Source organism: Tiliqua scincoides, chromosome 1, assembly GCF_035046505.1.
Source record: "Tiliqua scincoides isolate rTilSci1 chromosome 1, rTilSci1.hap2, whole genome shotgun sequence".
Classification (NCBI taxonomy): Eukaryota; Metazoa; Chordata; class Lepidosauria; order Squamata; family Scincidae; genus Tiliqua; species Tiliqua scincoides.
In genome coordinates this window covers 146,745,736-146,757,978 of record NC_089821.1, presented here as the reverse complement: position 1 = coordinate 146,757,978, position 12,243 = coordinate 146,745,736, and the positions used below count along the sequence as shown (strand labels likewise).

The following is a 12,243-nucleotide window of genomic DNA, read 5'->3' as shown; positions in this document are numbered from 1 at the left end:
GTACAGGGGAAGAGGCAGACAAGAGGGTTGAAAGTAGGGAGACACTGCCGAGCTGCTGGGGGAGCCCAATTAACACCCAGACTGCCCTTTCAGCAACGCCACTTCTGCCAAGGTGTCACTTTGCAAAGTGATGCCTCAGCAGAAGCGATGCTATTGAAAAGTGGCTCATGTAGGGCTATCCTACATCTTGACAATATGATCGAGATTTACGTATCTTCTCTTCGGTCATTTACAGCTAATGAGTACTTAAGTAAGAAAAATGTGCTCATTTCTAGTCATCACCTGCTTAATGATGTCAGTTCCCGCCCTCAGCAGGCAGCATGAATGCTGTTCGACCCATTATATGAAATGACCCAAGGGCTGTTCTATAGCAAGAAATTATCCTCCTCCTTTGAATTGCATTCTTTTTGTGGACCAATACCAGCATTTATTATTTTATGTTGTTTTTATACCAGGAGGGCTCCATCTTGTTATTTGTTTCAGGCAGTAATTTTCTTGGGCTGACCCTGCTGTTGTAAATGCTTTTCTGTTCTCTGCCTTTCTTACACACCTGCTCTGTCTCAGATACTAGCACATATGTGAATTCTCACTAAAAGTCATACATTATAATCATCCCATACCACTAGAAATCATCTGAATGTATTTTTCTGTCTTCAAGAATCTGTCTTGAAATGTCTGTTTTCGAGAGATTTTCATCTTGTCATCAGAAATGAAAGACCAACACAAGAAACACCTTATTGTACATATTAGTACAGCGGCAAGAATATTATATGCGCAAATGTGGAAATCTATAGACGTTCCAAATAGAGAAAAATTGATAGATAAGATTGATGACATAGCAGAAATGGATGTCTTAACAGATAGAATGAAAGAGAGAATTAGGTAAAATAAGATGATATTGGAGGCCTTTTTATGACTGGAAAGACAATTTTAGATAAATATTGATGGTTTAGATTAATTAGTAAATATTATAATAACAAATGAAGTAACATCTGCATGGATAATTTTTTTTATAGCTGTTTAAAAATTTTTTTTTAAAGAATGCATGTTGTAACCCAAGACCATTATCCTGATGTGTAACCTGTGTAGACCTAGCCCTGTCTATCCCATTTCCCTGTCCTGTATCTGAAATTAACCTTTTTTAAAAAAAATATATTTTCAACTTGTCATCCTTTTGATTCTAGTCATTGTTCTTGAAAAATCCGTACTCCTGTGAACTTTTCAACCTTATTCATCAGAGTAAAAAGTATATTCTTCCAGCAGGCATCTCTGAATTACTAAAGAGAAACTTTTTTTTTTCCCCATCCATTTCCAGGCAGTGGGAATGGAAATGGTGGCCTGTAATTTTACATTTGGTTGAAAATCAGAAAGGAATGTTTTGATGATACTTCCAAACAGATAGAAGCCTTCAGCCCTTGAGACATTGCAACCGTATTGAAACGTAAATTTGTCTGAAATGTATATGCCTGTGGAGGCAGACCTCATCTTTGCATGGTGAGCTATCCGCAAACACTTCTCTCATCCTGCAGAGGCAGTGACCACAGAACTTGATTGAAAGTAAACACTACATGGACCCTTGTTCATGAATCAGCTCTTGATATTATAATTGACTCAGTGTTAATATAATTTAATGTGGACAGAGTGGCAACTGAAGAAATAGTTCATTGGTAGGTAACAGTGGCTGAGGGAGGATTTGATGCCTTTACAAGCAACTGCTTATTCAGTGCTTGACCTGTCGATGCCATCTCTTGCTACTCCCTCGGAACACCCACCAGTAAGAGCACTGTGTCCCTTTTGGTTATTGCTCAGTGATAGCCTCTTATTTAGCAGGGGGAGAGTAACTGGCCCTCCTCACCCCACCTCTAGTGGCTGTCTGCTGGTGTTCTTTTGCATCTTTTTAGATTGTGAATGCTTTTGGGACAGGGAGTCATTATTTATTTGACTTTCTCTGCAAACCATTTTGCGAACTTTCAGTTGAAAAGCAGTATATTGGTGATGACGATGATTTTTTACTGTCTGCAAGATATTATTTATTTATTTAGGGTCATAACATGTTGCATATGATACCATCACTTTGTATGTATTAATATACAAAAATGTAATATGAAATATACCTGGCATTCTAAATGTATAAAACAATTAAAAAGGCATATGCAGGTGTGCCCCCATATCTGTGGGACACTCCTCCCTCACACACCTTGGACCCTCCAGAGGTTTGGGGAGCTACACTCAGGACTTCCCTGGTCCTCATAATGCCTTTTGAAGGCATAAAACTTCTGGTTTTGCTGCAAAACCAGAAGTCACTAGTTTTTTTCATTGTAACAGACATTCTGAGGCCCACAGAGGCCGAGGGCAGAAATGGGAACCTTTGCAGGGCTCAGAAGAACCTCCGGAGGCAAGACCTCAGGAGGGGGGGCAGGGGGACTCCTGCATCCACAAAACCGCAGATAAGTGAAACCATGGATTTGCGGACCCCCCGTGCAACTCCTGTTTAACAAATTCAAAATCTAAGTCACTAAAACTTACAAATATTCAGTTACTGTTTGTCAAGGGCGCCAGTCTTAATTGTCTGCCTATCACTGGGGTCTCAGCCTGTATAGGAGCAAGTCGACTAAGCAGGGCTTCCATAGCCACACCACCCTTGCTTGTCTCCTGTGTTCCTCCCCTGGGCCTCAAAGCAGAGGCAGGGAGGGAATTTGCAGCACCTTACTCCTGCTCTGCTTCAGGACCTTCTCCATCCTCTCTGGGCCCCGGAGACTTTCTTCCAGCCAAACTCCAGCCCTTTCTCATTCCTTACCCTCTCCTTATATTCCCCTGACTGGTCCCTCCCCCCTTCCTGGTTCTACCCACTTGGCTTGCTCACTCTCTGGGTCCTAAACCTCCCCTCTGGGGAAGCAGGGAGGCTCTTGCAACTACTTGCCACACCTTTCTGCCTCTTGTCTTCCCCAGCCTCTCTTAGCCTGAACCCAGCCCAGTGCCTGCCAAGCAGGCCAACAATTCTGCCCCCAGACACCAGGTTCTAGTACTAGTTACTGATAGTTCATTGGTGATTTCATTCCAGTTTTTTCCCCAAGTCATCAATTTTATCAACCTCATCTATTCCTACGTTCTTTTGAGTCAGTCCTTCTGCCTGGGTATCTCATTCTCCTTCCAATATTACAGTAAGCATAAATCTAGCTGATATTAAAGCATATAGTACTGGTTCCTTGTAGTTTTCGGAAAGACCTTCCAGTTATTAAAAAGACTGACCAAAGGGTCGAACTGTATCATATATGCAATACCTTTATTAATAAATTATAAGAATATTCTCAATTTCTTTTTTGCTTTAAGACATTTCCACCACAAAAAATAACCTTTTCTTGATTGACTCTTATTCTCCAAACCAGTGTATTTCACATAATTTCCAGTGGATTAAGTGCCACTGTTTGACCATCTGTGTGATCATCCTAATAATACAATTCTCCTTGAAATCAGTATTCAATCGTGAAATCAACACTATTGAAATAATTAACACCATTCATCAAATAGGAAATGTTTTTGAATGGGAATGATTTTTACATCTTTCTTCCACTTATCCATACATGGTTTTTCTCGGTTATGTTTCTGTTCCCAATAATTAAATGGTATATTTTAGAAAATGGTGTGCGAGTGTAAGCATTTAGCTAATATGAGGGGTACAATTTATTGAAATGGGCTGCCAAGGGGTATGCAAGTTAAAAAAGGTTGGGAACCACTGTAGGAGAACTATTAATCAAATCCTTCTTTAAGGTGCCTGGTGTGTTAAGCCAGAAGCTCTATAAATAACTTATAACACATAACTGGGAGTGTCAGGGCAGCAGGGGAGGATAGCCCTTGCTTTCCCAATAGCAGAGTGGCACAGGAGTGCAGGGAGACAGCACAAGAAGCAGGTGATCCCAAACAGAGCCAAAGGAGCAGACACAGGCTTGTTTGTTGCAGAAGCATGTAAACAAGGAGCAGGCAGAAGAGTAGTCAGTCATACGGTCCAGAAGTCAGGGATACAGCAGGTCACAGTCATGAGAAGGCAGTCCAAATCAGCAGCACAGCACGTAGAAACTCCACCACAACAACCCACACCTGGAGTCTGTGCTTGCCCCCTTATATACCAACCAATCAGAATAGGGCAACCTCATCGTCACAAGACTGTCTTGTGACCCTTTCTGATTGGCTGTCCAGTGGTGCATTGCATTGCACCACTCCACCATAGACTCTGCACACAACCTCCCAGGTCACATGGCTCCCACCTAACACAGGTGCAGTTGATTGCTAATCACACACATATACAGTGCAGCTGTTCCTTGAAGTACATTCCATACCAGGCCTGGACATCAAGGCCCCTCCTGCCACAACCTGGCTTACAAGAATTCAGCGCCTGGGATGCCAAAGACCTGACAGGGAGTGTGCAAGTCAATTCACAGCAGAGACAAACACCAAGGAATGACTTTGTGCAAGTGCAACTGCATATAGTTGCAATCTTATTTACTTAGAAGCAGACCCATTGCTTTCCATGGGTGTTATTAAGACATGGTGCCTGGGAATTGTAGCCTGGGACTTTGTTTCAAATGGAAATTAGGATTTCATGCTGGTGTTTAAAAAAAAACAGATGTTTGCAAAATGGAACAAAGCTTTCTTGCTTGAAATGGAAGCCTTTAGCCCTTTTCTCAGGAGGAGAATGAAAGGTTAACTTTGGCTGGAGCTTTCCAGGGAGGTAACTGTGGAGATTAACAGCCCTCTAATTATCTCTGCATTGGAGTTGCTTGAAAAGCCCTGACCCCGAATGACCTCAGAGACAAGGCGAGGTGATGATCTAAGCTTGATTTATTGACATAAATTTCTCGCCCTATAGGCAAGCATTTATGGTACTCATCAGACCTATATTATCTGCTTTAGAAACTCAGAAATATTACTTTGCCTATACTTTTATTTACATAAAGCATAGTATAAATAAAATGTTACTGAATAGTCACTTGACCACTTTACCAACCCACTTTGCAAGATTGTTTTTCCTGTTCTCACTTTCTGTGTTTCCTCACCCCCACTTTCTACTTCAAGTGTGGAATCTTTGCAGTCCTGGTGGATTTCCATGTTAGGCCAGAGGATTCCAGTAAGGATACCACATGGTTTTCTGATCAAAAGAGAGAGGTAGGGCTTAATCTTTTTGTTCTTTAAAGCACTGGACTGCATTGGTTTAGTCATATTGTGAATATATTGCAAATTATACCTGTCCACAGTCAGTTCTTGCATGCTATTCCAGAACCTTATCTCTCTTTTCATCATTGGAGGCTTTCCTTTTAATCCGTCGATTGACATGATATGCTACCTTTAAATTGATGTACCAATTTCAGATTTGAAGATCATGTCTGAGTGCTTGCGCTGAAGTTCATTATCCCATAGATTAGTTACCTTTGCATAGGTGCAACATTTTATTTATGTTATTGCAGCAAAAGGAGAATCTACTGTTCTCTCTTTCACCACCACTATCCATTCTAAGTTTATGCTTACCCTGGCAATTCCAAATTCTGTGTGTCACAGCAGCCTGTAGAATGACATTGAGAAAGATCTAGTAAGGGCCATGTTACATAATTAGGGTATTGGGGCTATCATTTTAAGTATAAAATCTCCAATATTAGGCCCCTACTTATCTCCTTTCTCTTTTAAGCCTAGGATCTATGCCTTTATTTGTGTTTATATACCAGTCAGTGAAGGAGTAACAATTATTTACTTGAAAGTAAATTTCATGGATTTGGTTACACTGCTAAGTTTCCTTTGAAATTAAATTATCTGTGATTTTTTTTTTTTTTTGCTTGAGCGCAGATTATAGTGGAAATGGTAAAGGTGCAGGAGAGAGCGACCAAAATGATTACGGGGCTGTGTCACCTCCTTTATAAGGAAATACTACAGCATTGGGGCTCTTCAATTTAGAAAAACGGCACCTGAGGGGGGCATGATTGAAACATCCAAAATTATACAGGGAATGGAGAGGGATGTTCTTTTCCCTCTCACATAACATCAGAAACAGGGGACATCCACTAAAATTGAGTGTTGGGGTAGTTAGGACAGACAAAATAAAATATTTCTTTACCCAGATTGTAATTAGTCTGTGGAACTCCTTGCCACAAGATGTAGTTATGGCATCTGGACTAAATGCCTTTAAAGGGGGATTGGACAAATTTCTGGAGGAAAAATCCAAGACAGGTTACAAGCTATGATGGGTATGTGCAACCTCCTGCTTTTAGAAGTACGCTACCAGATGCGGTAGGCTATCAGAAGTAGGCTATCAGAATGCCAGATGCAAGGGAGGGCACAAGGATGCAGTTCCCTTGTTGTCTTGTGTGCTCTGACTCATTTAGTAGGCCACTGTGAGATATAGGAAGCTGGACTAGATAGGCCTTTGGCCTGATCCAGCAGGGCTCTTTTATGTTCTTATATAAGTTTTCAAATAATGCATTTCTCTATGTAATTAACAAATTTGAAAAGTCATAATTGATATCTCAGACTTTTGTAGAATATGTACAAATCTACCCCTATAAATAAATTTTCTTCCAGGAAATCTGCATGCTGCTAAGAGACACAATTGATTCAAGAGTGAAACAGTACCTGAAAGCTCGAAAATGCCATGGTCAAGGAAAGCAGGAGGAATATTTAGAAGGAAATCCCTTGTCTCTGAAAGGTAGGAGCACTTTATGTTGCTTTCATACTCAGTGGTTTTTAACTTAAGCTTTTGAATGCTGAATTGTCTCTGTGGGATCATGTTATGTAATGAAACAAGAGTACACACCTTGATGGTTATGGGAGAGGAACACTGTATTACAACAGGTAGGGATGGATGGCGAAACATTCATTGGATCAGGCTTCCTGCCAACCCAGGTACCATTGTCCTAGTCTTGAGTCATAGCTCAAGTGAGTATCCTAGTGTCTCCGTATGCATACAGGCCCATAGAATGAACAATTTTGCTAAAATAGTGTGATGGGGGGAGAGAATAATGCTGTTAAACAGTGTTGTTGTTGTTCAGTTGTTAAGTCATGCCTGACTCTTCATGTCCCCATGGACCACGGCACACCAGGCCCCCCGTCCACTACTAACTTCCAGAGTGTGTCCAAATTCATGTTCATTGCCTATCTAACCATCTCATCCTCTACTGCTCCTTCTCCTTTTGCCTTCAATTTTTCCCAGCATCAAGGTCTTTTCTAAAGAGTCCTTCCTTCTTGTGAGATGGCCAAGTATTAAAGCTTCAGCATCTGGAAGGATCGACAGTCAGGGTTGATTTCCTGTAGGATTGACTGATTTGATCTCCTTGCAGTCCAGGGGACTCTCAAAAGTCTTCTCCAACACCATAATTCGAAAGTGTCTGTTGTACAGTGCTCAGCCCTCCTGATGGTCCAGCTCTCAGCCATACATAACAACTGGGAAAACCATAGCTTTGACTATACGGAGCTTTGTTGACATTGTAATGTCTTGGCTTTTTCATTGTTATCTAGGCTTACCCTAGCTTTCCTCCCAAGAAGCAGGGGTCTTTTAATTTCATGGCTGCAATCTCCATCTGCAGTGATCTTGGAGCTCAAGAAGATAAACTCTGTCACAGCTTCTATTTCTTCCCCTTCTATTTGCCATGAGGTGATGAGATCAGATGCCATGATCTTAGTTTTTTAACATTAAGTTTCAAGCCACATTTTGCATTTTCCTCTTTCACCCTCATCAAGAGGTTCTTTAGATCCTCCTCGCTTTCTGCCATTAAAGTGGTATCATCAGCATATCTGAGATTATTGATATTTTTCTCAATTGAGTTATTGATATAACTCCGCATGTGATTCATCCAGCCCAGCTTTTTGCATGATGTACTCTGCATATAAGTTAAGTAAGCAGGGTGATAATATGCAGCGTTGTTGTACTCCCTTCCCTATTTTAAACAAATCAGTTGTTCCATATCCGGTTCTAACTGTTGTCTCTTGACCCGCATACAGATTTCTTAGGAAACAGATAAGGTGGTTTGGTACTCCCATCTATTTAAGAACTTGCCACAGTTTGTGAAACAGTGAGTGGCAGCTAAATTAGCTGGTGAGACAGACTAGCAGAGCCCAGAGTGAGGGCTCAAATTGCTATCTCCTTCCCTTTGAATACTCCCTTATCCTCTATAGGAGGTCATATTGTTCAGTCTTATTGTTTTTAAAAGCACCAGAACTAACTCTTCCGGAAAGTATCCTCACACAAGGTTCTCTGCCTCTTGCGCCTGTCTCCCCAGTCTGTTGTGTCTGGAAGGGATCATAATCTGGAAGGAAGAGAGCATCCTGGAAAATGGATAAAATTAAATTGAGGAATCTTTTGGTTTTGTAATGTAGGGAAACATGATAAAGTAAGTTCCCAAACTTATTTGGTCATGGCACCCTTCATGTCAGAGTAATTCTTTCACAGCACCCCTACAGTTTCATTGCCATCTTAGAGACCTGCAGTCGGAATTTCTGGGAAAACATCCCATGGTGTGCACAGCACCCCTTTGAGTTTACTGTGGCACCCTAGAGTGCCAAAGCACGTAGTTTGGGAACTGGTGGCTTAGGGCAAGATGAAGAAGCCTTGTTGAACTTCTGTAGTATGGATAGATGTAGAAGGTCTGCTTGGCTTAAGTAGTCTTCAGTGAACAGGCATGCTCTTGCTGCCTCCTCTGGGCTCTTGAGGTGCATACAACTGGGTATAGTTCCCCCCTTGAGCACAAGGACCAAATGTTCAGCAAAGCTCAGGAAGCTTCTAAGGTCTGTTCTGCACATGCACAGAACTCAACTACATGTGTCTTTGCAGATGACAACAGGATCTATAGTTACGAGTAAGCAACCCGGCTGAAAACAAGTCTGTGTAACTATGTGTATCAGTCAAAGTTAGGCGTGTATTTTAATCTTTGCATATTTGTCTTTCGTTCTGTGTTGTGGTCAGATATGATCTTTGAAAATGAACATTTCTGCATTGTTTAGTAGGACATTAAAGCTATCTAGGCATTTAAAATGAAGCATAAGTGTGAATGTTTTCCAGCACGAGGATTTAAATAGCAACAGAGATGTTCTGACTGAGACCGAGTTCTTTTTTACCTTCTAGCGCTACAAGCACTAGAGAGCTGGTATTTTTGGCTCCTAGCATGTTAGGAGTGTTGCTTTTTTAGGTTCTAGCATGCTAGGGTCTAGAAAAGATGGCTGCCTGTATATAGCAATGCAATCTAATGACTCTGATCCAAGGAAAAAACTGGTCACAGCCGTTTTATTTATTTATTTATTTATTTTCACGTTTTTATACCGCCCTTCCTCCAAAGAGCTCAGGGCAGTGTACACAGCTGCTCCCCTCCTGTTGTCCTCACAACAACCCTGTGAGGTAGGTGAGGCTGAGAGAAAGTGACTGGCCCAAGGTCACCCAGGAAACTTTGTGGCTGAGGGGAGATTTGAACCTGGATCGTCCAGGTCTAAGTCTACCTCCCGAACCACTACACCACTCTGGCTCTGTACGGCAAGTAGGGGAGGCTATGAAGGAAGGGGTTTTGAACTTGCACACATGGAACCATCCACTCTGGAGACTGTAAAAGGATTATGCAGAGATAAATAACATTAAAGTACCTTTATTGACTGGAGGCAATGTTTATTTTGCCTTTAAATTTTGATTTGGTGTTTAATAACGAAAAACTCTTCCAATTTGTTTAAATAAGTTTTAACTGTAGATGGGACACAGATGGAAAACAACATCTTATATTAGTATGCAGTTTCTAGAAATATTCTTGCTGGTTTGCTTGAGAGCATGTAAAGAAATCAGTATCCCCCCCCCCCATTTTTTGCAGACTTTGACCTCTCTGGACTGTCTGTCACCTCAGAGGCTGCTGTGTCATCTAGATTCAGAAGCCCTTGTTCCTTTGCTGCTGGTCTGATTGTTAACAAAGGACCTGGCTTTGAGCCAGCTCATTGGATTATGAAGCCCACCTTAGAGTGGGCAGTTCAGGTGGCCCAAGTGACCCCAAATGTTCAGTCCCATAAGCGAAGCCTGGCTAACACCCACAGGGTATATAAATCCACTGATACTTTACGAACATTTGCCCAGTCACCTTGCTGCAATGAGGATGACAGCGGCAGGACCCTGGAACTGCAGGTGGTGGAGGTGGGCGGGCTCATATCCAGTAAGATGTTTTGGGGCTTTGTTTTTTCCCCACCTGCATTTTAGCCTCCTGCCTTCCATCTTCCCTTTGGGAAGATGCTTGAGGATTGAGAATCCTTTGCAAAAGAAGAAAGCTGAAGATGACAAAAATTGATTAAAAAATAATTCCTGAATTTGGATGGAGAAATTGCAGCCTGACCTAGTTTCCTAAAGTGTGCATATTCTCCCCATCCCAGTGGTGTGTACTATGAATAGGGCATGTTAGGGGTTTTTCTCACTGGTGTAAGTAAGTAGCAGCATCCTTGCAGATTTTCCAGGCTTGCTAGAAAACCCTACAGTCTCTGTCAAAAAAGCAGGAATGGAAGGTTGTGTCCGCACAGAGTCTGGGCACCCTTTTGGTGACCCTTAGGATCCTGCCTATTATAAAGCGTGCCTCTCTGTTTCCACCTAAAATCATTGTGTGGTAATCTTCTACTGAGCACAATCTAGTTGAGTTCCTGTACGTGTGCTCACATGCAAAATTTGTGGAGGGAATATATTGTCAGAGAGTGTCTTGTAGGTTCTGACCTTCAGAGTACATTCAGTTGAAGGAAAATTCACTGACAGCTTGATCTCATGCATATTTATTTAAATATATCCCACTGAGTTCAGTGGCACATGGACGCAAGTAAGTGTGCATATAGTTGCAGCCTTAAAAATACATTTACTGTGACATCTGACAGCCAGATCACTGCTTTTAAATATTTTTAATGTTTTTGTTAATTTTTGGAAGCCTATTTTCATCAAGAGAAGTCTAATGTAAAGTCGCATCTTTCTGAATGATTCCTATATTTGTTATGTAGCAAGCACTGGGTTGGACTATTATCAGCATTGAAAAAACTTCCAGACAACTATATCTCAAAGAAAATGAAATATTCAGATAACTTAGAAGTATATTTCCAAACCTGGCTACTAATGAGAGAAAAAGTTAGATTTATCAAATATATACATATTCCTGAGTGCAGTGTTTAAGAATCAGGGCACTGGAAACAAATTCCTTGGTCCTCTTCTCAAACCACTGCTAAGTTATAACAATATTTAAATACATTCGTGCATTGTCATTCCTTGTTACCCTTGTCTCCCCTTTTTTCTTGTCCCCACTTCCTTTATCTGTTACATCTAGCAATATGGTACTCTATATTTGAGTGTCAGCCCTTGGGGGCAGAGAGCTTGTTTTTCTGCTTATGTTGCTTGGTATAGTGTAATACATGGATGGTGCTATAGAATACATAATAAATTTGTGTGCTGGAAAGAGGTGCCAGGTTAACTAATTTGACAGTATGATTACAGGGCTCATTTGGAAACAGGGGCAATTAGTCTTTGTCTTTATCCTCCAGAGTTCTTGTCTTAGTTCTCACAAACTGCAGGTGAGATAGTAAACCTGTATCTCAGCTGTACAGACTGCACAGTTTCAGATTCAGTTGGAAGTTCACTTGATGAAATGCTCCTCTGTACAAAAAATTGTAGAAAATTGAACATTGAGGAGAAAGGGAGAAAGCTAGGCACGAACCTGCTAGTTTTCCATGTGGATGAATTTTATTTATTTAGTATGGAGGAGCATTCAAGCATTTGAGCCCATCACCTGCACACTAAAGAAATATGGTCCAGAAACCAATTTTACCACCTGACGTGTTGTTTGAGAGAATGAGACCTTAGAAGGGTATTGGCACTCTATCATACTCACTTCACAGAGGCAAAAATATATTTGAATAAAACTGTGGGCCCAACTAACTCATCCAGCTGTGCTGTTGATAAGATAATGCTTTGCAGTCACAAGAATACTACTGTAAAGTGCTTTGCAACAGCATAAGAAGCTGGTGCATTGGCAGGAAGGCTGAAGCCTTCCCATGCACACTGGCGGTCGTTGGGACACCCACCAAACCAGGTAAGTCCAGCGCAGGGAGGACGGCAGGGGAGGGATGGAACAATCTTCAGTGCTAGTGCACACTGTATCCTGACTCCCTTCCATCTGGATAGATTAACGTGGATTTGTGCCAACTATACAGCTGGCACAGGTCTGAGTAGCTGCTGTTGTAGCAACCTATTGTAGCTGCTGAGGTTTGCCC

General features: G+C 41.5%; 1 protein-coding gene across 6 annotated transcripts in view; it reads left to right on the top strand.

Annotated features, from left to right (window-relative positions):
- SLX4IP (SLX4 interacting protein) overlaps window positions 1-12,243 on the top strand; it is an 83,620-nt gene that overhangs the window by 49,058 nt on the left and 22,319 nt on the right. For 5 of the 6 annotated variants that reach the window (XM_066639000.1, XM_066639020.1, XM_066638993.1 and 2 more), the window contains 2 exons: window positions 5,071-5,160; window positions 6,565-6,688. In XM_066639000.1, the coding sequence (XP_066495097.1) occupies window positions 5,071-5,160; window positions 6,565-6,688 (214 nt within the window). The remainder of the gene's footprint in view (window positions 1-5,070; window positions 5,161-6,564; window positions 6,689-12,243) is intronic. The other variant, XM_066639029.1, reaches the window with a different exon arrangement.